This window comes from Sus scrofa, chromosome 18 (assembly GCF_054392235.1).
Source record: "Sus scrofa isolate SSC_HxYL_T2T_F1_AM1 chromosome 18, Sscrofa_HxYL_maternal_Yorkshire_Landrace_v2.0, whole genome shotgun sequence".
NCBI lineage: Eukaryota > Metazoa > Chordata > Mammalia > Artiodactyla > Suidae > Sus > Sus scrofa.
Genome location: NC_139400.1, coordinates 20,786,171 through 20,813,507, shown reverse-complemented (window position 1 = coordinate 20,813,507; position 27,337 = coordinate 20,786,171). Strand labels below are relative to the sequence as shown.

The following is a 27,337-nucleotide window of genomic DNA, read 5'->3' as shown; positions in this document are numbered from 1 at the left end:
GACTGGAGCCTCAGAGTAATGAGAATATTGGTTAGAATCTGCTGTTCTGGGTCCCTGGCACTGAGGAACACTGGAAGCAGAAAAAGCACGTCTGTGCACCTGGGCATTGCCTGGGTGATATGTAAACTCTACGCTGAATCAAATGCAAATTATTTTTATCAAGTAACAGATCTGTACCAGTATTAAATAACAGAACTGTGTCACCCAGGCACACACCTGCGCACAACCACACAGACGCAGCCTCGATCTAAAAGCATCATTTCAGGCAGAAGAGATGACAAGTATTCTCACAGGTTCAAGCTCTAAAAATAAAACCAGACACACACACACACACACACACACACACAGGGCTAAATGAAAATTTAGAACAACAGAATTGCATAAAGATACAGAAAACTTAGGAAGCCCTGGCATGGTAATGAAATCTCTCTGACTTTTCTTTCCTTTAAAAGGAGTAAATGGACCCCAGGGACCCCCCACCCACCCAGAGGGTTGTTGTTACCGATCCACAAGTCCTAGGAAAAGTGCATTGCACACACATTTCACAAGCAGTGCTCCACCGAATTCGGAGAGCCCACAAGAGGACGACGGGTGTTTTGTGGGGAAAAGAATGGCTTTGCAACAATCATCCCTTTCCCTGAGCAAACAAACAGGAAATCCCGCACGTCTTAGGCCTCCCCTCCTTAGAGCTTTACAATAAACGTCTGGTGATTACAGGTGGTCAGTGTTCTCCAGACTTCTTTGATCAAAAGCTTCTTTTAAGGATTAATACCCCTCCACGCTGCGTTTACAGGAGTTCAGTGCTCTCCCGAACACCAGTTTTTATCTTTTTTAAGCAGACTGTGCCAAGAGACAATGGTATGGCTGATGTAAGGTCATTTAAGAGAGAGTGACACAATCCTACAGCTCCCTGGGCGCCACACCTTATCATTACCTCTATTGCATGAAGCGAGCAGGATCAGTGGTATACGGTCCTCAGGTATGTACATAACACTGTAAGCCAAAGAATGACACCAAGGACAATAATAACAACAGTGGCTACCTTTCACGGAGGGCCTGCCACATGCTAGGTCCAGTGCTGCATGTACTCTTGGATGGTCTCATGGAAATTCCTGACCATCGGGCCAGACACATATGGACAACATCCCTCTTGCCCGTGGGAACACCCCTCTCCCTCCACTCACATTCACTGGCGCAGGGGTCAGGAGCCCACAGTCTGTCTGAGCAACTGCTTTCTCAAAACTGTGTGTGGGCGGCTCTGCTCTCCCTGAGTCACCTGGATTCATCAGCGCCTCAGCATCCGAGTGGTGGAGGCGCTTCTGGCAGACAGTGGCCCTAGAAGCTCCACGGAGGTGGCTTCTTCACGATTGGCACCCAAACAGCTCAGGAAGCTCACTTCAGCTTCCAGGCTCCACTGCCACACTGGCAGTTCCCTCTGAGGGCCCACACCCTGCCCAGCCAGGCTGCCATCTGGAGGTGTGGAGTGTCAAGCTGCCATGCTGGAGGCCCTGGGGCAGCAAGTGGGCACTCCCAGGGCAGCCCAAGGCGCACGTCCAAAGCTGGGGCTCTTCGGAGTCTCCCCACCAGGTCTGAATGCACAGATGACAGGCAGTCCCCAGAGACCTGTCCTGGGCATCTCTCCTCTCACCCTTTCGCTCACGGCACGTGCACGCACGCAGGCCAGCATCTGCAGGGCCCCTGGCCAGCACTTCTATCTTCCAGAAATGAAACAGAGGGGAATCGCAAGGTTCCTGATCTTCCCTCCTTTGTAAAAGGACAGAAAGCTGACAGTTTCCTTCAAACGGGGCAGAGAGCAACTGCCCTTGTGCTCTTCTTACAAGCTTCTTCCAAACCCCCAGGGACACGGCCGGCATCCCCATAAACAGATGCTCGATTGAGGCCACGAGGCTTCTGACCTGCCCCTAAGAAGACAGAGCCTGCGAGATGTTTCCCAGGATGAGTTACTTTGATCTGTCACACTCTGGAGGCCCCGCCCATGACCAAGGCAGACTATGCCTATTACACAGAGCAGCAAAATGACAGGGGAAGCGTGAGCGTCTCGGTGTTGGGGTTACCCAGAATAATCCCAAACAGAAGGCCTCGTTGAAGCCAAAGTCCAACTAAGCTACTAATTAGCTCATTCAACTTAATGACAATGAAATGAAAGCAGGGACAGGCGAGAAGGAGGAAGGATATTAACATCTGTCAACTAATTTAATCCGCCTACCAGCTCTGAGAAGCAGATATAATCATCACCCTTTCATAGAGCTACCTGAGCCTCAGAGCAGCAGGGAAGAGCTAGGATATTCATCCAGGTCTGTTTGTCTCTAGATGAGTGGCTCTTCACATGCCACCCACCCTCATCCCCAGCGCCCACCCCCCCAACGCCATTCATTCATTTACTCAATAAATCTGTATGTGTTAAGCGCCCAACAGTACTGGAAGCCACCTTTGAATTAAGGGGCGGTGTTACAGGTGGGGCTGGCCATTTTTGCCACACACAACCCACAAGGACAGGATTAAAGGAAACACACAAAGAAAATAATAACCAAAGCAAAACAGTACTCATGAGCCTACCCACAAAAAAGGTGACATGAGCTCATTTTAAAATAGAAAAGACACATCTGGTAACAGAATGCTCAAGTCTGACAGCTCCTCTTTGCTCTGATCCAACCTACGCAGTCTCACTCACCTGTCTACCTACTCTTTCCCCATGGTTCCCAGCTTCCGGCACCTACCTGTCTGTCTGCTCACTTATCCAGAAAGCCAGATACCTCTCAACTGAAATCCTCCATCAAGCTTGATTCAAAGGGACCTGTATGGGTGCATCTGTAAGGCAGGTGCCGGCCAGGAAAGGTCACTCACTGTAACAGAATGGCTTCTGTCTTTGTTTCCTGGGGGCGGCCCTAACCATGTACCACAGTCTGGATAGTTTAAAGCGACAGACATGTGAATTTTCTCCAGATGTCTGGAGATTAGAAGCCTGATATCCTAGAGTTAATAGAGTTAGGACCCTCCTGAAGGCAAATCTATCCCATGCCTCTGCCCTAGCTCCCGGTAACAGCCTCCCATCCTTGGCTTGCAGCCTTATCGTGCCAATCTCTGCCTCCATCACGACTTTCCTCCCTGTGCATCCCTGTGTGTGCTCTCCTCTTCTTATAAGGACACTTGGCAGATTGGACTAGCTCCCCCCCTACCCCCACCGCCTCCCCACTGCCGTACGACCTCATCTTAACTAATTACATCCACAACAATCCTATTTCCAAGCAAGGTCACCTCCTGGGGTCATGAGGGTTGGGAGATCAGTGTATCTGGGGGGACACAACTCACTCCATACCAGCCACTCAATGCCTGATGTGGGGACCAGGCCACTTCACTTGCTCCTGACACTCTCTCAATGAAGGAGATCAGTGCCGCTCTACACACTCTGTGGGATAGCACGTAAGATCAGCTGGCCGTAGAGTTCATCTGCCTTTAAAAACAACAACAACAACAACAACAAAACATACTCATGCCTGGTCCCAGTCCCCAGAGATCCTCATGTGGTAGAGCCAAGCTGGGAACAGACCATTTAAAAAAATCAAATTAAGAAATACAGCTTCTTTACTACAACTACATCACTCATCTAGCAGTAAGAGTCACTGAGATCAAGCTTAATAATAATACTGTCGGCAGTTCCGGTTGGGGCGCAGTGGTAATGAACCTGACTAGTATCCATGAGGACTCAGATTCAACCCCCGGCCTCACTCAGTGGGTCGGGGATTCTGCGTTGCCATGAGCTATGGCGTAGGTCGAAGACAGGGCTTGGATCCCCCGTTGCTGTGGCTGTGGTGTAGGCTGGCAGCTGTAGCTCCAATTTGACCCCTAGCCTGGGAACTTCCATATGCCGCAGCCGCAGCCCTGAAAAAACAAGTAATAATAATGCTAATCAGGAAATGGGGGCAAAGGAGGTGAAATCAGATGCCCAACGTTCACTCAATAGGAGTTCCCGTTGTGGCGTAGCAGAAACGAATCCGACTAGTTTCCATGAGGGTGTGGCCTGATCCCTGGCCTCACTCAGAGGGTTAAGGATCCGACGCTGCCGTGAACAGTGGTGTGCGTCGCAGACACAGCCCAGATCTCATGCTGCTGTGGGTGTGACGTAGGCCAGCAGCTGTAGCTCTGATTCCACCCCTATACTGGGAACCTCCATATGCCACAAGTATGGTCCTAAAAAGCAAAAAGAAAACCAAAAAAACCCCAAAACAAATACAAACAAAACAAAACAAAAAAAAACAAAGTTCACTCAATACATGGATGGAGCAGCAGGATTTCTAGCCCAGGTCAGTCTCACACCAAATCCCTTTTCTTCTGCCCACCCACCTTCTGCGTTTCCACATCTCCATGCAGGCATAACCACGGCTGTTGTGAACTTCTACATAGTGATATAGGCAGTGTCTCTTAAGTGTAAAAATAGGTGTGCACGAGTGTGGGCTCTAGGAGCCTAGTGGAGGCGTGAGTCTCTTTGGGAACAAATATGTATTTGGCTGAACATCTTTGTAAATCCTATCAACCACGCACCAGAACAGCTTCTACAGAGTGTACCCACTAAACCATGAGGGTGTCACTTAACTCCCATCACCTGCCACTCTCAACTCGGCCTGGATGTTTCTGGTATTGAGCACCAGCCCTTAAATACTTGCAGCATAAATCAGTAAAGGAATGTCCATCTAAATAGATCTCATGAAACAAATGAGGTCCTCCCTGGAATTTTATTTCAGGTTTTCTCCCCATAATCAGGATGGGAGACAGTAATCCATCTGCTCCAATTTCATTACGTTCGTATCCCTTCCTCCTTTCCAACTAGAAAAAGAAATAGCTACTAATTTTAGGGCTGTCACTGATTTGGGAACAACTTTAATCCCATTAAAATACCTACCCACAGACATTCTACAGTATTAGATGTTGTCCCTGGAGAAAGTACAAGAGGAAGAATTGTAAAGATGGTATGGTTCAGCTCTGAGACTTTGCAGCAAACTCTCCTGTAACAGTCTTCACGTCCAATGTCATTACTACCTTGCTTGCGATGCTCTCCCTATCAACCCCCAAATATCCATCCCGGTACAGCAGCAGGAGGTCCTGAATTTGCAGGACAGCATTAGGAGTTTTAAAGGGACTATTGCCCTGTCCCCATACAGCAGGGTGACCGTTTCATAGCAGCCACTTTCCCCCCTCCAGGCTGTCTTGGTTTAGATAATATGGCCCTGCTTCATAAGCACATTTATAATGTGGACTCCAAGTGTCAGTGCATAAGACACAGGCATACACACACCCCCTCCATCCTAATTCCGTTCTTATCTAACACATGCCCTCTGACGTGCTTGCACGTGTCTCGCCATCACCTCCCCCCTTGTACAAAGCTTGTTCCTCCCTCTGAGTTTGCTCATGTGCCTCTCCCTGCCTGACATGCTCTCCTTCCCCACTCAACTTACATCAATCTTACCCATCTTTTAATACAGTGTTCAAGCCCCATTTCCATGAAGCCACCTCTGTCTATTCAACCCACACTGATTCCTCCCTTCCCTTAACTTCTACCCATGACATTTGCTTTGCTAAAACAGAGTCAGGAGGGAAAGGCACCTCCTCCGTGATGGATTCCATCCTCCTCCAAGTGCGCTGCCTGTACTTGGTTTAGAAGCCCGCAGGTTGCACCTGCTTATGGTAATTTAGTTCTGCACCCAACAGGTTGGCTTTCTTCAAAGGTGGTTCATTAAAAGAAATGAGAATGCATAATCTATTTACACTTGCTTTGCTTTTTTTTTTTTTTTTTTTTTCTTAGACAAGTGCTGTTCAAGTCTAAAAAAGCTGCAAATAGAACATTTAAACTGGAGGCTTTCTTGGCGGTCTCCTTGTCTAACCTCTTACCCAAAGCAGAGGTGCACCCCCCCGCCACGGCACCTTTCATAGACACCTCCTTTGAGCCCATCTCTCCAGGCGCCTTGTTCTCTTGCTGGCTGGCCAAGCTCTGATAGTTCAAGTCCTTCCTTGTAATACACTATTTCTCAAAGTGAAGTTCGTAGGCCATCTGGACCATGACCATTCGAGGTGCTTGTTAAAAATCACAGCTTGCCAAGTCCAGCTGCAGGCCTACTGAATCAGCATTGGGACCAAGGATAACAACAGTGCTTTCCAGGTGATGTTTATTACACCCGAGTGTAAGATCTACTGCTAGAGTCTGTGGATTCTATAACTAGAACGAACATCTACCTTCCTAACTGCGGAGAGCAGGACACTTGCCTTTTCTTCATGGCAGCTCTTCTAATGCTGGAAAATGTCACTTCTCTCTCCTTTCCTTCATTAATATGCTTTTATTATTATTATTTTACTTTTATTATTAATATGCTTTTCCTTCATTTAATATGCAATTTTGCGAAGTCTCTCAGCTTACATGCCCACCAGGTGACAGTGAGAGTACCAGTTTTGGTTGAAACTAGCCAGCAGATACTCTCATTTTACAGATCTTTGTTAAACAGGCACATGATGTTGACTCCTCATAATTGTTGAGTGCCTTTGTTTATATTTATATATATATAAATATATATATATATATTGGCCAGTGGTAGTTCTTTTGTCAACTGTCTGCTCTTCTTTGCTTTTTTAGAGTAGAGTTGATTTACAGTGTTGTGTTGATTTCTGTTGTATGGCAGAGGAACCCAGTCATACTTATACATACATTCTTCTTCTCGTATTATCTTCCATCATTTTTCTTTGTTTTTTCCCCTGCTTTTAATTCATTATGTCAGTGGTTGTATCAAGTAAGTCTTGACAATGCATTATCTCATCGAATTCTCAAAACAATACCCCCCCCCCCATTTTACAGGTAAAGAACCTGAGGCTTTGTAACCAAGCAGGGCCCTGTAGGGCTCCTAGGCACACAAGCCTTTCTGTGTCCCCCATTTCTTGTTTTTAGGGAGTAAGCCTCAGCCTCCATGACCTTCCCTGAGTTCCAAAGGGTAGCTGCTCATCAGGGAAGGGAGGGGATGCAGAGACCACGGAGAAGCAGTCAAGAGACAGCAGTGCAGCCTTGGGGCAGGTCCTGCTTCCTCCTCAAGGAATATACATAACAATATCCTTGAGCCTTTCTGTAGAACGAAAACCCCCAACAAATGGAAGAACTACTAGATGAAACATTCTTCATTTCAGCAAGAAGGAGGACCACCAAGACTAGTCCTGGAGCCACTCAACACCAGCTTTGAAAGACAATATAAGCTTGCCTCTACCCTGATCCTTATCTACAGCCCTATTTTCCTCTCCCCAAACTATAAAACCACCTCATAATCCCTTCCGAGGTAGGCACAGTCTTTAAGGCATTAGCCTGCTATGGCCCCCTTTGCCTGGCAAAGCAATAAAGCTGTCTTTTTCTCCTTCACCCAAAACCCTGTCTCCATGTTTCTATTTGGCAACGGCAGACAGAGGCTGAGTTTCGGCAATAGCTTCAGGTCCTAATAATGAGGAAACGCAGCCCTCACTGATTTATTCCCTCATTTAACCAATGTTATCTTCCTGACACTGTGTAAAGTGAGTTAGAAGAGCCCAGTATTTGGAATGAAATTATGAGAAAGGTTCAAAAGAATGCTAGACATTTTCACAACTCTATTATATCCTTACATCTCCTTAAAATTCTTTTTTTGTTACTTCTCCTGGCTTAGACATAATAGTGACGAAGTTATAATTAGTGCATAGCAATGCTATTTAAGGATACAAGGTTTCAGGAGGATGTATGCACCTGTTTGTATTTTTGCCAAGAGAGGTGACGTATGGCTGACCCTGAAGAAACATCAGAAAAGGATCAAAGGGAGTAATTTGGAAATGTCCAGAAATCAGGCAGAACTCCGTAACAAATTACAATCCATGAGTGGGCAGCAGCAACCGTAGGTAATAGTTCAAAAGTATATTTGCAAGAAGGATTAGCTTTCATTTTTTCCATTTTATATTAACAAGACCAGTGTTTATGCAATTAACTAAGATCTAAATGTTAATTCATCATTTGTAGGTTTTTAGTCCAAACAGCTGAGCTTCTCTTGGTTTTGGTTAATTTAATCGAATTTCATGCAATTATACTTTAATTGAAAATACATATGCATCAAGTTGAAATGATATTTAAATCAACTGAATTTACAACCAGATTAAAAGAAATGCAAACAACCAAGTACAGATCTGAGTTGGAAGCAAAATTAATTTAATCTTACTCCATTTTTCTACCTTGAAGGTAGCCAACCAACACCCAAAGGTCAGGAGTTCTCAATGTCACACAGCCAGGGGTAACGACGAGATTCAAATCCAGGTTTCCTGACTTTGAATTGTGAGTCTTTACAGCTGGGTCTTGAACTGACATTTAACTCTTCCCACCCTCATTCAATCAAACCTCTAAAACTCTCATGAGCTTTTCCCAACAAAACCTATAAACTCAGCATCAAAACAGCTAATGTGATTTTTAAAGATCTTAGTTCCCTGGCTTTGTGATTTCGGGCAGCATGATCAAAGTCCCTGGGGCATATATTCTTCTGTTAACTTGGATAGGAACTCAAATTTCTCCTTTGTTGTTCAAAGAAACATATTCCCTCGCATTTGCTGGGTTCTACATTTTACCCCAAATCCTTCTTTCACATAATAAAGAAACTATAATAACCTAAATGGGAAAAAAAGAATAGGTATATGTGTATGTATGACAGATTCACTTCGCTGTAAACCTAAAGCTAATACAACATGGTAAATAAATGCTACCCCAATAAAAAATTTTAAAAAGCAAGTATTAAAAAAAAAGAAAAAATTCATTATGTCAATTATGATGCCCATTTCCCTAAAATAAGAAAGAATAGTAAAGAAGAAAGCAACGGTGTGTTCGAAGTTTCCCATCACTCTTTTCAGGCCCATCATTTTCAACTACACAAAAATTTCAAGTTCACTTTCTCAACACTCAAGATTTTAGTTCCTCACAACTGACTGCCTGGCAACCATGCTCTTTTCACAGAACATAAAGAGGATTTAACATTTAAACAGATTGTTCCAAATAGGGACAAAGCGAAAACCAAAGCGACTCTAATATAGTTGACTGTTGATCATTTCTATAGGTTCTAGAATGTTATGCTCTGGAGCTTAATCTGAATTTTTTGGTGAGGCTACATGCATCACCAGACTCAAACCTGTCTTTGCAGCCATTTCCATCTTCAGCCACCAAAAGCCCCCCGACCCTGCCACACACACACACACACACACACACACACACACCCCTACAAAGAGAGACCCCTCCAGCAGAGACCCTTCCCCGCAGGCTGCTGTCTCCCCACCCAGACACCCCTTCCCCATTGGGCATCCCTCATGCCCAACACACTAACAAAAACCCACCCTGGGTATCATCACAAAGTAGCACTTTATCCCCAGGTTCAGCCTGCGGAGTCAAGAAAAAAAAAACCTAAAACCATTACAGTGATCCCTTAAAAGCCACATTAACTTGGTGAAGCTCTGCCAACTGCCTCACAAAGCACAGGTTCTTTCCAACCTCTCCCTGGAAATTCAGGTGCAGGTGACCCCTCCTGCCTTCAGATGCAACTGCCCGGTAGGCTCCCCCAGAAAGGCCAGAGCCCAGGGTCCGAGGCCGCACTCACTGCAAATCTGACTTGGCAGCTCTCCTCTCCCAGGTAGCACAGGTCTCCCGAGACGTTGGTCTCCAGCCACAGGTGCTCTCCATTCACGGCGTTTTCCTGGAAGGAAAAGACCCACCTGACTTCAGTTTTCTTTTTAGGCATAAAGGCAAGGGTAGGGAGAAGACTCGAATTTAAAAAGAAAATTAGTGAATCCAAGGAGTCTAAACTCTTCTCATTTTACCCCAGAAAATACTGCTGGGGTTGGTCCCACCACAATTCTACAAACAGAAAAAGGTGTTTGGAAAAACTCTGAGCAACCACGAAGATGTTAGAACTATAGGTGTTTTACCCACGTGTGGTTATCTTCGAAATATATAACAAATGAGGGGGAAAAACCTTAAGTTATTCATTGCAGGGCCTTATACATCCAGGCCCACTGCGGAGCCCATCACAATTGAGACCAAAACTCAATGTCTACTCTCCTTAGCAAATTAGCAAAAAGGAGGATAGCAGCATTAAAGCACTTTAAAGACTGCTTGAAAAAAAAAAAATATATATATATATATACACACACACATACATATAGACTGGGTCACTCTGCGGTACAGTAGAAATTGACAGAAAACTGTAAATCAACTATAATGGAAAAAATAAAACCCTAAGATAAAAAATATATATCTACATCAGTAATGGGTAAATTACACTTCTAAGCCAGGGGCTTCTTAAAACTTAGCTTTAAGTTTTAAGCCACCATGCATGTAGCCAGAGCATAATAAATTTCTATTAATCCAAACAGTTTACCAGTTCAATAGGGCCTTCTAGGCCCAATTCTAAGTTTTTCAAATGGAATGATTTATCTGCTTCTAAAAATATTCACGTACTTCTGGTGGCAAACAGAGAACAGTCTGGAACCCTTGTAAAAGTTTTCAGATAGTGATGGGTGAAGACAATACAAGAAATAATTAAAAGGCATTTCTTTGCCAGGACTCCTAAAGAAATCCAGCTCCACAAATATCCTACTACTGGTAACTTATCATCCAAGTTTAACTTATAACCATTTATGTAATAAAAGCCCTTTCATCCTTTCATTCTTTCATTCATTGAATAAACATTTATTCCACACTACTGGTGTCAGTCATTGGGTTAGTGTGGTTATCCATAAATTAAAATCCACCAGAGAATACGGAAACTAAACACAGTCATCACAACTAAACACATGGTTATAACAACAAATAGAAACTTACTACAGCAAAAATCCTGCCATCTCTTATAAAAAAGCCAAGTATTGTAGTGAAGTATTATATAACCTTGTATGTTGCAGTGGATAAAAGGGCAAAAATCCTTGATGATACCAATCTAGACAAGCCAGAAACTATGTCCTGGTAGGTCAGGGAAGGTACACAGGAAAGGGCTACTAGCCCAGAGAGCCAGAAACTTGCAAGACGTCAGCCTCCATCCTCCGTATGTCCCCTGTAAACTGCAGACCAAGGCAAACATTCAAAACGGTTGCTAATAAGTCTTGCCACGGATTCCGGCATTGCGGGAACGTTAAGATGAGCTAACAGCACTCCTGAGTGGAGATCTGATGAGAAGACTGACCTTTATAAGGGAAGAGGGTGAGAAAAAGGTGGAGGCTTCCTGCCGCAGTGAATCACACACACGTGTTCTCAAATTTGACTGCTCATTAAAAAGAGCTGGTGAGTTTTGAAGAATACCCGGGGACCATCCCTTCCCCCAGAGAGTCTGCTACAGCTCATCTGAAGTTTTCAGCTGTAGGGATGGAAATACCATTTGCTGAAAACCCAGGGAGAAGATTAGCGTAAGAGCAGAATTAGGGAGTAAGTCAAGAGTTCAGTTTTTAATTTAACTTAATTTTTTAATTGAGTTATAATTAACATTCAATCTATTAGTTTCAGGTGTGCAACATGGTGATTCGATATGTTTATACATTATGAAATGAGGAGGGCAAGGAGTTCAGTTTTGAGAATGTAAAATGTGGAGATGCTCATTAGACCTTTAAGCAGAGATGTTGAAAGGGCAGGTTTTCTTATGAGTCTGAAGTTCAAAGAAGAGGTTTGTACTGTTTGAATAATTTGGGAAGCAACCATTAATTGACAGGAGCGCAAGCCATGAGAACGAGTTCAATCACCGAAGAACTGAATGTGGACGGAAAGCTCTGGGTCTTGAGCTGCGGAAATTCCAATACTCGGGGTTTGGGAATATAGGAAAGATCCAGCAAAGGAGGCTGGGACGGAGTCTCGATGGCCAATGGGGTACAAGGAAAACAGGAAAGCGTCCACTGTTTCCAGGAAGAAAGTGCCCCTCGAAGAAGGTCTGTGTGAAAAGCCGAAGACTGAGAACTGGCGGTTGGATTTAGCCCTGTGGACATGTGGAGTCACGGATGATCCTGACAAAAGCAGCAAAAGAAGAAGGAAGGAAGCCTGATAGAATTGGGTTCAGGAAATAATATTATTAACTCTAATTTCAGACTTGTATAGGAAACCCAATTAATTCTCACTACTTCTGTTACCACCCAGTCCTCCATCATCTCTGGCTTGGAATAGCCCAGTAGCCCCCTAACTGGTGTCCCCACACTCCTCTTGTCCTCCATGGTCTGTTCTCCACAGAGAAACCAAAATAATTGCTTTAAAGCGTAGATCTGACCAAGTCACTGATCTCCTCAAAACACTTCAACGGCTCTCTGTGACTAGGAAGAGCACCAGGTTCTCACTTATCTGGTCCCTGAGAGCATCTCTGACTTCTTTTCCCGTCTCTCTGCAATCTCTTTTCCTGTCCCATGACCTCACTTTCTGTCTCTCTCCTGCTCGGTCCCAGACCTGCCATCACACCAGTCTCCCGCATTCCTCAAGCCCACAAGGAAGCCCTCACCTCAGGTCCACTGACTTTGCTGCTCCCTTGACTGAAAACTGCTAACACAGAAACCTGCACAGCAGCCTCATTTCATTCAGATCTCTTTCATTCGTTCACAGGTCCCCACATCAAAAAATGTTCACTGCACGTTCTGTTTACGACATCCAAAGTGCTCATTCCTCTCCATTCTGACTTGTGTGGTTAATTTTATTTATTTTTGGTCACCAGATCAAGTGGTACTTCCTCAAAGAAGCCATCACTGACCCCAAAGTCAAAGTCAAGTTATTTGGTTAGTTTCTCTCTTAAAACTATGTTTCCTTCCCAACATTTATCCCAGCTGGCAATCATTTATTCGTTGTTCATTCACTGGAACAAGTATTTGAATCATGCTTCCCTCTTACGCTAGATTCTAAGCTTCATGTGAATATTAAATGTCCAGCACCTCACTTAGCACCTGGCAAATAGATGATAAATAAATTTGGGGAACTGAGAAGATGAAAGTCTAAAAACCAACAAATGAATTGCATTCTTGTTATATGCAACTCCAAGGAAAAGAAAGACTAATTCTTTTTATCTGTCCCCTAGTGTGGAGTCATAACTGTGAGAAGTAAACATGGATGCCTAAGAGACATGGCAATCTTTCAAAATCATGAAAGATGCAGAGTGTTTAAAAAGCGGCATGCAAGGAAAACTAAGCAGCCCTTTTGCTAGACTACAGTCTTCCCCTGCCTCAGGCTCTTCTGGTACATTTGTCTTGTCTGATGCAGAGTAAAGAGATAACATACCCAAAAAGAGGTCTGGCCCGCAACGATACACAGGTAATCTCTCTAAGTCCCTGGAAAGTACTTTGCCTGATTAAAAGTATCCTTGTTTACCTGGGGACCTTGGACCTGGCCAGATATTCTAAACTAGCAGCGACCTATGGTGAGGCATATATCAGCTCACCCTCCAGAGGGGCAGAAGGCTAAAGTCAACGATGCAGACAGGCAACACTGTCTACCTGACCGAGCCCCAAGTAAACTCGGACACTGAGGTTCAGATGAGTTTCCTTGGTTGGCAACACACCATATGTGTGGTCACATCACAGTTGCTGGGAGAAGTTAGTTCAGTCACCAGTCCCCTGAGAGAGAAGTGGAAGATCCTCGGGTAGAAAGCTCCTGGGCTCTGCACCACGCACTTCCTCCCAGGGCTGATTTGAATCTGCAGCTATACTCCTATGTATGCAGTATAGCCATACATAGGAGTATAGCTGCTTACAGTACATTCTTTTTATTTTTTCTGTTTTATGGAAGTAGAGTTGATTCACATGTCGTGTTAATTTCTGCTGTACAGCAAAGTGACACACAGCCATACATATACATACATTCATTCCCATATAGTTATCGGAGAACCCTGAGTAAATTTCCCTGTGCTACACAGCAGGTCCCCAAATGAACATCCAGTCCATATACAAAACCATGCATTTGCCAGTCTCAAATTTCCAATTCATCCCCCCCCCAACCCTTCCCCTTTGATAACCGTAAGTCTGTTTCCTACGTCTGCGAGGCTGTTTCGGGTTTTTTTTTTTTTTTTTTTTTATAGTTGAGTAATATACTCCATTGTGTATATGTACCACATCTTCTTTATCCATTTCTCTGTCGATGGACACAAAGGTTGCTACTATGTCTTGGCTATTGTAAATAGTTCTGCCATGAGCATCGGGGTGCATGTAACTTTTTAAATTATGGTTTTCTCCAGATAGATGCCCAAGAGTGGGACTGCTGGATCAAAAATTCTGTGAATCCTTCCAAGGAATTATTAAGCATGAATGTGGACTTAGAGATTCCAGGACCTGCAAGTGAGGGTAGTCTGGGGAACTCCTGGATCCCGCATAAAGGTAACCAGCTGGGTGGCATTCACACCGGAATAGAGTTATTTTCTTCTAACAATTCTGATGACTCCTTCTCCAAGTTCAGTGTTAATAAACATGGGTTCTGGGGTCAGACTTGCTACTTGTAACTCTACGACCTAGGTTCTAACCTCCGTAGATGTCAGTGTACTCTCACCACTAAAATTGTAATAGTAATTATTCTACACTCACAAGATCACAATGGTATATAAATGTGAAAATGCCTAAAATTCAACACAAGTGGGAATTTCTCTTGCACCGAGCCCTTATATGTTTGAGTATTTTATTTATTGCAGTCTAGCCTACCCCAGTTAATACAGGAGGTATCTTCCGTTTACTCAGAGTTTTGTCTGGATTTCCTTTCACTGTCTGCATCATCTTCCCTCAAGTTCCTTATCACACACGGAACAGCATGTCTCATCTCTGAGTCCCAGTTTCCTCTGCTCTAAATTCTACTTCTGACATCCTAACCAATATTTTACACTGCTGTAAAATTATGTTTTAAAACATAGCTGTGGTTGGTTATGCCTCTCTCTTGCTCAGGATGCTAAAAAAAATTCCCCATTATTTATAAAACAAAATCCAAACTTCGTCCCACATACTAGACCTTTCCATTCATGGTACCAGTCTGCCTTCCTTATTCACCTTCATACCTTCTACTCGTCTGCGACTCTTCTCTAGATACAGTCATAGTTTCCTTCTCTGTGTCCTGTTTTTGTTTATTCCAGCCTCCACACCCAGGCTATCTCTTTCTCTCCTCTCTACACATCCCTCTTGAAATTCCACCTCAAAAAGTACACAACTCAGAGCCAGACAGAAAAAAAAAAAAACCTCCTCTATTTCTAAATGAAGATAACATTTCTTCTGTATTAGTGGATGCTGATACAAGCCCCTATACATATACACAGACTTACAGAGATCAGCCTGTCTATAGAGCTAGTACCTAAGCATATAGATCCACCTGTGTGGATACAGATGTGGTTCTTGGATTTCAGGTTCTACTCAAACCCTTTATAAGTAAAAGGATAGAAGTGGAGAAGTGTTACAGACTGAATGACACAGAGAGGGGACACTGACACCAGAAGCAAATATTCTACACAAAATGAAGACATTTGCATGTTTAAAAAAAATGTTTTGAAACAATAAATAAAAGTATAAACATGTATCCTATGTAAACACCCTCACAAAAGGAAAAAAGGGAAAAAAAATCTGACTGTCTCCCCCTAAAAATCTTCAAGTAACATTAGGTAAAATCTGTCTGGGATGTTTGAGATCCATGCTGTGCCATAAGCATCTGGTTATTGAGTTCATGAAATGTGGTTCCCCCTTGCTGAAATGCGCTGTCTGCAAAACTCACAGCAGATTTTTTTGTTTTTCGTTTTGTTCTGTCTTTTTAGGGCCACACCTGCAACATACGGAGGTTCCCAGGCTAGGGGTCAAATCAGAGCTATAGCCGCTGGCCTGCGCCACAGCCACAGCAACATGGGATCCGAGCTGTGTCTGTGACCTACACCACAGCTCACGGCAACACCGGATCCTTAACCCATTGAGTGAGGCCAGGGATCGGACCCGCATCCTCATGGATACTACTCAGATTCGTTTCTGCTAAGCCACCATGGGAACTCCTCACAGCAGATTTTGAAGTGTCAAAAAAGAATGTGAACCCCCTTGCTGATCATTTTTATATTGGTTACATGATGAAATGGTAATATTTTGGTTAAACAAAATATTAAAATTAATTTCACCTATTTCTTTTTATTTCTTAATGTGGCTCCTAAAAGTTAAAATTACTTTCTGGCTCATAAACATTTCTGTTCAACCATGTTGGTTTTGATAATCACTTGCCAAGAAGCAAGAGACTAGACCCAGACACTTCTCAACTGACCTGTGGAGTTGCTAGATTCTATCATTTCTCCTAGCAGCCAATGCGATTTACTTCAAAAGTCTCACAATTTTAGAAAATAAAAGGCTCACGAGGGTGCATCAAATCAGGCTAGGTCTGTCCCACTATTAATGCAGCCGACCAGGGCCAGCACCTTCACTGGTTTATAGCCCTTAGTCCCCTGCTCTGCTCAGCAATCTGACATCTTAATTAACCTGACCTGATGGTTTTTGAAATGGGGATGAAGTGAGGGAAGATATTTCGGGGCGGGGGCGGGGGGTGGGGGTGGATTCACTGCTGGTGATGACACTGCTGAAGGCACAGGTCTGCTAGGACTGGCCATCTGAAACCAGACTAAAATGAGAGCAAGTGCAGCTGGGAACAGACACACACCACACACACACACACACACACACACACACACACACACACCCCTGCCTCCTTCTGCCTTTTCATTGAAGGTTTCCAAAGATAAGATGACCTAGTTTGAAGTTCCCATTGTGGCACAGCAGAAACAAGTCCGACTAGGAGCCATGAGGGTGCAGGTTCAATCCCTGGCCTCACTCGATGGATTAAGGATCTGGTGTTGCCATAAGCTGTGGGGTAGGTCACAGACACAGCTCGGATCTGGTGTTGCTGTGGCTGGCAGCTGTAGCTCCGATTCAACCTGTAGCCTGGGAACTTTCATATGCCTAGGGTGCAGCCCTAAAATTAAAAAAAAAAAAAATGACCTAGTTTCATAACCCAGTTTAAACCAATCCTATGTGGAGACTGTTTCCCTAATCTAGTCCCTGAATCAAACAGTGAGGCAGGGTACCTACTATGCTATGTTTTACGTGCCTAAGAGAAAGCAACTTCTTTCCTTAACGTCATCAACCAGAGGAGAAAAAGGGTGGTCTGGATTCAGGACCTGGCTTTGTTTCTGTTTAGGCTCTGCTTTCCACAGCCTCGGGATTGGAGGACATTTTCCAAAGAGGAAGGAAAAAAAATAAATTGATATCAAGGATGCTAGGTTTAAAACCAACATGCCTTCAAAGAAAGATCCTGGTGGCTTTTCCACCATTGCTTTGAGATTTGTTTTAGGCAGCGTAATGGGTAAAAGCAAATTACAGAAGAGAGGAGGCAGAGTGAAGACCCGCCTCCTACATTTTCTGCTATAATATTAAAAACAGGGAAGAAATCTCTAAGTCTAAATTAAGTCTCCACGGCAGGAGGGGCATGTGACACTTAAGAGAAGACACATATTATCTATGCAACAGACTCACTTCCAAGTGGGCTAACTCACTCTAAACTGGAAGCTTGGATTCCAGCCCAGGAGAGGAGACTATTTTTCCTTTTTTTTTTTTTTTTTTTTTTTTTTTTTGAGCGCTACTCCCTTCCTTTCTAGCAATTTAGCTTCTTGTTTTCCCCACAACTGGCTTGGCTGACATTCATGGCATGGTGTCAAAGGGAGCAGCCCCCATAGGTTGTCACCACGAAAGGGAAGACAGGATGCCACTGGGAGGAATGAGACGATCAAAAGCCCTGCGTGTTTTAAGACTTAACACAACGCACTGGATTAGGAAGGAAATTTATGAACAGGTATGTGGGACACAATAGCATAAATACATTTATTTTTCAAACAGCGTTTTGACTTTCAGGACCTGGAGGTTCTCTGACTGCCCATCAACTCCCAGAAAAATGTTCCTTTCTTGCTGATGGAGCAAAAAAGCTGTACTCCATTAGTCCTTGACATCTGCTAGGCAACTACTAGGCCTACAATGCTGCGTTGTCCACTATGAAGAAGAAGAACAAGCAGAAGACACTGTTCCTGCCTTCAAGGTGCCTGAAATCGAACTAGGACCTCGAATAAGAAAGTCAACCAAAAAACATGAATTTGGCTCTAAGGTAATACACCATGGATAGAGGTTTTAGGAGGGATCAGAAGCGAATAAAATCAACAGAGCAATCTCAACTAATAAGATGAGCAGAGCCTGGCAGAGAGCAGGAGTGGAAATTCTGTAGGAAACAGCAATTTCCCATTGCACGAAGCCGAATGACCACTGTAGTCAAGAGAAGACCCAGGATCTGTAACGAGTGCTGCTCTGGCTACTCCCCATTGTTAAGGCCTCCATCCCTGACATGCATGGAGGGGAAGGCCTGGGCACAGGCAGCCAGAGCAAGAGTTGGCAAAGAGTCATCACAGAAAAATGAGACTGGGTTGGGGGAGGCAGAGAATCCCATAAGTCACAATAAACCATCTGAGTAAATTGTAGCCAAGGAGAAGTTTCCAGACGTTGAAGAATAGACTCGAAACAAGAAAGAGCTAGTATTTATCTCTAAGGAGGCACATGAGGATATGAAAATGGAACACTTCAAGGAAATTGTTAAGTTTACCTGCCCAAAGCACAAAAATTGACTCCTGCAATAGTGTTCTCCTGGCCAACATGCATGGATGCTCACCGTCTGGACTGATCTGAGTCTCGGGCACCCACAAGCAGACTGCTCCCTAAAGGCCTTGGCAAGAGGCTATTTCGTGCCCCTTCTACTTTGGCACAGACTAGAGTCAGAACAGGGCCCTCCTGGATTCCTACAGTAAACAGAAACTTGGGGACTAAGATTCAAATTCCAGGTTCACCCTGATTTGTCTCGCAATTTCAGACGCACCATGAACAAACTTTTGTATCTGTTTTCCCACCGACACAGGGAGAGAGAGGGGAGGCGATGTAAGTCAGAGTCACAGTACTACAGGCCTTTGAGATGACACTCATCCCCTGAGCAAGGTGGTGACGGAGCAAAGAGGATTTCAACTTGAGAGTCAAGGGGGCAGAATGCAAGACAAGGCATCTCTGCGGCCCTGTGCCACCCGTTATGCCAGAAGCATCCCTTAGCACTTCCGGGGCCGCTTAGCTCACCAAAGACAAGCAACTGAAGTTCCCTCTTTTTTTTAACTTTAAAAACATTTTTGTCACCCTCCTTCTCATCTGGGAAACTCTTGAGAGAGGCTCCAAGCCAAATCAGGACTCAATAAATAGTAGATGAGTAAAGATGGGCGATTTTAAGGCATTCGGTCTAGAGCTCTGGGCTGATAGAAGGAGAGAAGTGGCCAAGCTGCTTTTTTGTAGGGAAGCAGACGAAGGGGTGGGAAAAGGGGGAAGGATATAGGTCAAGCCAGAGGATGAGCCTTGTTCTTTAAACAGAACAAAGAAGATTCTGGTTTAGCTTCTTGAACAAGCCAGCAAAGGAAAGTGACAAAAGAAGTCGGTGTAAAACCACTTCCGTTAGGGTAAGCCAAAAGTTTGGAAGCAAGGGCAGGTTTCAATAACAATAACAAAGGTCACTGAAATGTTTTTAACCTCCTGCTCCTTCCTCTCTTCTGAGAAAAATCTTTTATGCGATTGTAATAAGGAAGTGTAGGACTGGTCACTGGCTTGTTTGCTGACAGCAATATTAGCCCGCAAATATGGGGTTTGGCTCAGAGTCACATCTCTCTTTTTTTTTTTTTTTTTTTTTTTTTTGCTTTTTAGGGCTGTACTCACGGCATATGGAAATTCCCAGGCTAGGGGTTGAATCCGAGCTGCAGATGCCAGCCTACACTACAGCCAAAGCCCCATGGGTTCCGAGCCACGTCTGTGACCTATACCCCAGCTCACGGCAATGTCAGATCCCCAACCACTGAACAAGGCTAGAGATCAAACCCACATCCTCATGGATCCTAGTCGGATTTGTTTCTGCTGTGCCACAATGGGAGCTTCGAGAGTCACATCCCATAACTCCTTCCACATCAGATCTCTCAATAAGTCCTTGGATGGAGTATCTTCAGAGACGGTTTTGTTTCGCTTCCAGTGTTAAACATCTCCACAGTGTTTGCTGCCACCATCTTAGCACATCAGGCCACCAAGACAGGGTGGCCACGATCCCAGGGTGGGGGATTAAAGATGAGCTACGCACGAGCAGGCTTACTTCCCATTTGCTCTTCCCTTAGCAGGTACTGCAGCCTCCCACCACTGACCACGAATCCATGTTGCTGAAATATTAGGACATACCTCTCTACAGGAATCAGAAAATAACACCCTCTAGTCAATCTTCGGCTCAGGAAGGAAACTTCTTGCCAAAAGCATTTTCTGGTAACTATTTCCAACATCAAATACAGATGGAGCATCCCTCCCCACACCCCAGTGATGCTCTCTGTACCCCTCTATTCTAGGGGTCACCACTCTGTATTTTTAGCTGTTGATGTCTTTTCTGTCCACTGCTTTCTAAGCTCCTGGAAGGCAGAAATCATAGTTTCCTCATCTCAGAGTCCCAAGGGACCAAAACAGGTTCTAGAACAAAGCAGGTGTTCAACAAATGTTAATGAACCAATGGATTCATCCATTACTTTATTTCTGAAGGAATAAATCTGCAGGCTGCAAAGGTGACAAAGAACTTTCACCCTCACGACCCCATTCAATCTTAACAAGAGCCATGAAGTCCCCTGGAGGGAGGTGTCACAACTGTCCTCATCTATAGACGAGGACCTTGTGGCTCAAAGAAGTCAGGTGGCTTGACTAATGTCGCACAGGGGCAAAGAAATGATTTCATGGATGTTTCTATTTAAACAATCTAAACTCTCTCTCCCATCTGAATCTTGCATCTCAAATATGGTCCTACTACATTGGATCAGAGGATGTGGAACATCATGAATATTAAACTAATTTGGGGGGGAGGTCCCTGATTCATAACATACTCTCATCATTGGTTCACGTATATGCCTCTTATATTTTATTTATCTGATTGTTTACATATTTAATATAATTGAATCATAAAAACACTGGTGTAAATATATTCTACCCTCGGTCGTGGCTTAAGGGTTTATTAAATAATTGCCCTAGAATACAAGGAAACTCATAGAGAGAGGAATATTCTTTCTGAGCACCAACTCAATGAGAACAGGTGCTACCTGGGCACTCCTGGGACTCTATCAAGGAAGACGCATTTCTATGAAGTCCCATCTTTTGCCAGGTACTTCATACATTACAATACATGGGTATGTGTCCAGAATATAGAATAAAGATTTTCATAAGTTTGTTCTTGGGAAAAAGGAAGACATATTATAGTACAAAAGGACCTTAAATCATGGCATAGGTGCTAAAAATAAAATTAAGCTGAATTTAAAAACTCCTCTCCTTTCCCCCATCCTGTCACAGTCTTTCTTACAGGAGGAAAAGAACATGGATTAGTCCCTCTGTTCAACTCAAGCAGAAATGTTAAACCAGGTGCATCACTGGAGTTTCTGCAGTGGTTCATCGGCCAGGAACCTGACTAGTACCCATGAGGACATGAGTTTAATCCCTGGCCTCGCTCAGTGTGTTAAGGATTTGGCGTTGCTGGGCTGTGGTATAGGGTGGCAGCTGCAGCTCCCATTCCAACCCTAGCCTGGGAACTTCCATATGCCTCGGGTGCAGCCCTAAAAAGACCAAAAAAAAAAAAAAAGGTGTGTCATCAAGACAGGACTGAGAGAATCTCAGAGCAGCTTCAGACTGTTTCCTACCTTCCTTCAGGAAGGAACAAGGCTTTTCAGGCCACAGTCAGAATGTGTGTGACTGGGTCACTTTGTTGTACAACAGAACTTGACAAACACTGTAAATCAACTATACTTTAATAATAATAATTTTTAAAAAAAAGTGTCTGCAGCCAAACTTGATTCACCAAAGACTCTTAGTACCTGTATTCTCACTGACTTAAGAATGTCACACTGTCATCTGCAACTCAAGTTTTGTAGAAGTCTTTTGGTTAAAACATGAAAATCAGCTAATAGACAGCAGACGCAAACTATTCTGTACAGGATGGATAAGCAACAAGGTCCTACTGTAGAGCGCGGGGAACTATATTCAATATACGGTGATAAATCACAATGGAAAAAAACATGAAAAAAATACGTGTATCACTACATCACTTTGCTGTACAGGAGAAATTAACACAACACTGTCAATCAACTACAGTTTAATAAAATAGATGCTATCAAAATTAAGCTAATATACCCCCCACAGATACAAGACCCATCGACCTCAGGGTCGGGGAGGAAGTGTACCCAACAGGAGGACATGGAGGGACTGGACTGTAAAGTGAGGTCACCCTCTCTTAGGACAAAAAAAAAAAAAAAGGTACCAAAAAAGAAAAGGGCAGCTTGAGCTAAGGAAACCAAACTTGGACTCTGTGATGTTGCTCAGGCTAAACTCTATGCATCGTCACCTTGGCAGGGATGAATAAAGCATGTGCACAGAGGGACTTTTTATCTCACAGCTGCAAGCCCAGGCAAGAGTGCTTCAAAGGGTACAGGAAGGTTTTATTTTTGTCTTCAACACGTCTGACTTCCTACAAAGGAGCGAGGCTTTTAGGAATGGGAAAACAGAGTTCACAGCTTAACTCTGTGAAGACGGATCGGTGAACCACATTGAAAATGATTAAGCAAGTCTTGCTGGTAGCTGTAGGAATTCTGAGGCTGAGAGAGACACACATGCAATGGAACGATGTTTAAATGAAACAACCAACACCTACACTCCAGTCCAGAGTCGCTCTGGGCTCCTTCGCGGGACCGTTTGCCACAGGAAGGCTGAGGGGACGTGCGGGAGCCAGGTGCTGCAGGCCTGCCCGGGAGATGGCTTTCCTGCAGCAAGAAGAAAGAAGACAAAGAAAAACCAACATCAGAAAGGAATACAGAGCTAAAAAATTTCCCACGGGGTAAAAACGATGCCTGAGTTAGTCTCACACATGCAAAAACCTTTGCAAAATGTCGTGGAATATATTCTCGAAAGTGTATGGTGAAGACAGAGGGCGGAACGTCTCGAAAGACAGGGAGGCTGGGGGGCCACCTTGGGACACTAGCATGTCAGGACCAGAAATTAAAACGAAAGCTCCAGGAGTTCCCTGGTGTCTCAGTGGGTTAAGGATCGGGTGTTGTCACTGCTGTGGTGCATGCAGGTTCCATCCCCGGCTGGGGAACTTCCATAGGCACAGCCAAAAAATATAAAATAAAATAAAAAATAATAAAACAAAATAAAATAAAATAAAATGCAAGCTTATAATCAGGATAGAGGGCAGAATGCAGGTCTCTGTGTTTACAGAAAAAGCCCTAAGGCGGGGGTGGTCACAATCCTTGGACAATTTTAAAGCTGCCAGAGACTAAATGCAAACAGAAGCAAGCTTATGAGGTCTTTGATTGAAATTCCTCCATTTCCCAGCCAAGAGCTCTACAGGTTCACTCTTGCATGTTTCAAAAACATCCATCTTTACCCATGCAGAGGAATTCAATGAACAGCTTAAGGTTCTAAGTTGGAAAAATAACAATTTGCATTTGCCAAAAATTCACAATAATTTGAAAGGCCAATATCAGAGTTCCCATTGTGGCTCAGCAGTAACAAACCCGACTAGGAACCATGAGGTTTCAGGTTCACTCCCTGGCCTCATTCAGTGGGTTAAGGATCCACTGTTGCCGTGAGCTGTGGTGTAGATACCAGATGTGGCTCAGATCCCACACTGCTATGGCCGTGGTGTAGACTGGCAGCTGCAGTTCCCATTCCACCCCTAGCCTGAGAACTTCCATATGCAACAGGTGTAGCCCTAAAAATAATTTTTAAAAAAGGAAGACCAATATCGTACCAAGGTGCCTGGTAAGAAAAATCCAAAACACACTGGTTAGACTGTAGGTTTGTTGAGTGATAATATAACAGAACTCAGGTCAGAAAGGAGGGAATGAATCAGGAGAGGTTGAGAAAGTCAAGCCCGACCTTGGTCTGCAAAGATAAGAAATAAGAGGAGCTGCTTTAGCAAGCAAGTGTGGCTATTGCTGAGTAAAAGGAAGCAGGGAAAGAGAAGAGCACAGCGGAGAGAATGAGGACAGCAAGGTAAAGGAAGAAGGCAGGGATCTCCCGGGGAAAGCTTGTGGTATCATCGTGAATAACAGAATTCCAATTTCTTTTTTGTTTTTGTTTTTTTATTAGGGCTGCACCCACAGCATATGGAAGTTCCCAGGCTAGGGGTCAAATCAGAGCTGCAGCTGCTGGCCGCACCACAGCCACAGCAATGAGGGGTCTTAGCCACATCTTCGACCTACGCCACAGCTCAAGGCAACGCAGGATCCTTTAGCCCAGTGAGTGAGGCCAGGGATCGAACCTGCATCCTCATGGATACCAGTTGGGTTTGTTACGGCTGAGCCATGATGGGAACTCCAGAACTCCAATTTCTGAACAGTGCCATCAAAACTGTCAGACAGTGGGCTCGAGTTGAAACATGAGTGCTGATGCGGGAATTAACTAAGTGGTTCCCTGGAAGGAAGAGGAGCTTTCCTCTCCAGGAGTGTCCCCCTGTGCTTGGGGTGGGGAGCAGTCTTGTGATGCTGCAGCTCTGAGTCCAGACGGGGTCTGAGGGGAAAGCCCAGGAATCCATGCTTACACCTGCTCCCCAGGCCCTCCCTCCTGTCGCTCAAGTTTTCACACTGCTCTAGGGGAGGGGGAAAGCAAGGATTCTGATCTAAAATGAAACAGAGGATATGAAATGGAGAATTTCACACATGTGCCCTCAGGGAAGCACAGCTTAAGAACTAAGAGACCCATTTCCAGTAACCGCTTGATTTACAGAAGGCAGAAACATATCCCTCAACCAATGAACATCCGCTGAGACGCTCTCCCCATCCTCAAGCCAATGACTTTGCTGCCTGGACTCTGGCTGGACTCTCCCCTCTTTGCTCTCCTTCCCCGTGAGAAGAGCTCACTCCAAGCCATCAACAGACTCACCCGTCATTTACTACAGTTGGCACGTTCCACACTGCGGTGCTCCTGCTAGTCCCAAATAAACTCCATCTCTGGTCATTCGAGCTTGCCTCAGTTTATCTCTTTATTAAGGTTGATGGAACACATGTACTGCGGCTGGTGAGGGGGCACCGACTACCCCACATCCATCAGGGGAGGACGCGAAGGACAACGTCATTATGCACCTTACCCCCATTCGCTCTCTGCAGCCTGTCTCCTAGGATGTAAGCACTGCAGTAAGAACCTGCCATCTCTGGTGCTGCACCTGCAGATGCACCAAGTCCCCAGGGAGGCCCAGATCCTCACAGAGAGGAACAAGGCCACATACAGACAGTGGGATGGGGAGAGGAAGGCAACGACGGCAGCCAAGGAGACAGTGAACCCCATCATAACTGAGCAGAATTTAGAAGCTTTCTTGGACTCTAGAAGACAGATGATCTCCCTGTTCTTTTCACTGGTCTCTACACACTCCACCCGGACATGGAATTTGTAAAGATAAGCAAGATGAACAGCAGCCCCCAAACCCAAGGAAAGGGTAGAATCCAGAAAAGAATCCAGATTATGCAGCTAATAATCAAGGATCGAGTGTGTCTGAGATGTGCCCAGCCCTCTTCTTTTTCTTCCTCCTCTTCTTTTTTTTCCCTTTCCCTCTCTTATATTCCTACACAGGAGGTCCCAGAAACAGTGGATAGATCTTCAGGAGCTGGAAGTGATCATATCAAGCTTGCCAGTAGCCTACTTTCAGAAGCTCCCACTGGTCAGTGAGCAATGTCCTTGCTTTATATAATCCCCTGAAGAGTCATTACGAGTATGTAGGTCTTCAATGAAGACAGTCTAATGACACAATATTTTTTCCCTTATTCTCATCAAGGCAAATAATTAGCAACATCAACTCTGGCCGCTCACTCCAAAGTATATTCCATTTTGTCGAGCCATTAAGAAAAGAACTGGAAGATTCGTATATGGTAAGCCTTCAATCCCCGAGGCATCTTTCTTCCATCTGCTAAATTCTTTAGCATATTTCATTAGGACTTTTCTCTGGCTTTGAAGACCCTGCCTGAATCGTGATTCTGAGTCACGGTTTTTATCACAAGGGCGTCTGATCTCCATGGAGTTAGAATCTATACGTTCCACCTTTGATTCCGTAACAGTCACCACAACATAAATTTAAGTGTTCTGGAAAAACAAACAAACAAACAAAACACAAATGCAGCCTAAGCACAAAGCCTTAGAACAGCTGAAGAATTCTGAACTCTCAGGTGGATGAGAGAAATAGAAATCCTTAACTCATTTCATAAACAGCTACAGAGAGTTGTGATCAGTAAAAAGAAAGACGAGAGGAAATAAAATTCTCCTGTCACAGTAGAAACCATAGGGACAAATGAGTTCAACTCATCTGGAGGCTGACCTCCAAAACCTAACGCCTCTTCCTTGTGGGGACCACCCGCAAATTGCTCGAAGACAAATTAGGATGCAAGGGATGTGCGTGTCTCTGGGAGACCACTATGGCTATAAGATAAGAGACATAGTAACATTTAGCCCCGTTAACCCCTGCAACGAAAGTGCAGTCAGATCACAGACTCTCCCGCCTATGGAGAGAAATAATAAAGGGCTTTGGCTGATTATTTATTCCTTACTGGGGATGCAAATTTAAGGTCGACTTTTCTGTTGCATTAATAGAAGAAAAGTGTCTATCTACTACTCCCATGTAAACATTAATTAGGGGAAACACAGGTAAGAAACATCCAAGTGGCTGCCATGTTCCACCTGTAAATGGGCCTCGCAAAGTGACATTTCATTAGAAAGAGACTAGAAGAAATAGAGATGCTACATGGGTGGGGGACTTCTGATTATAGCTTTCCCTTCTTCTTAAATAACCAAGGGAGAAAACTTGCTTCCCAATCGTTCATATACGTCTACACATTTTGTTCCAAAATAAAAAAGCAATTCCATTCTTTATCAGACCTCAAATAAAATTAGAATAAGTTATTTTCCAATTTGGATTCATCTTGGTTGCAAACGATGACATTTAAGAGTCTGGTAGAATTGGATGTGTGCTGGGGTGGGGGGTTAGGCTGCAATGCGCTCCAATAAAAAAAAAAAAAAATCAATGGGGTTTCAACTTCTTGTTCTTTCCTCCTGCTCAGACTCCTCCCAAACCCACAGTCAGTAAACCTGTGAAATGCCAATGATTCTTTCTATTAATTTTACAGCAGCACTTTGTTGGGGATGACTATAGTGGCAAAAGAGTCTTTGAAAAAGAGAGGCGTGATATTAACTGTGAAATGGTTATGAAAAGAAAATG

At 44.2% G+C, this 27,337-nt stretch overlaps 1 protein-coding gene across 36 annotated transcripts in view; it reads right to left on the bottom strand.

Moving 5' to 3' along the window:
• Positions 1-27,337, bottom strand: part of DGKI (diacylglycerol kinase iota) — a 474,617-nt gene that overhangs the window by 286,064 nt on the left and 161,216 nt on the right. For 21 of the 36 annotated variants that reach the window (XM_021079007.2, XM_021079008.2, XM_021079004.2 and 18 more), the window contains 2 exons: positions 22,784-22,892; positions 9,645-9,740 (listed from right to left, as the gene is read on the bottom strand). In XM_021079007.2, the coding sequence (XP_020934666.1) occupies positions 9,645-9,740; positions 22,784-22,892 (205 nt within the window). Of the gene's footprint in view, positions 1-9,644; positions 9,741-10,867; positions 11,200-22,783; positions 22,893-25,017; positions 25,418-27,337 lie in introns of those variants that run through there. The other 15 variants (XM_085005377.1, XM_085005380.1, XM_085005378.1 and 12 more) reach the window with 3 other exon arrangements.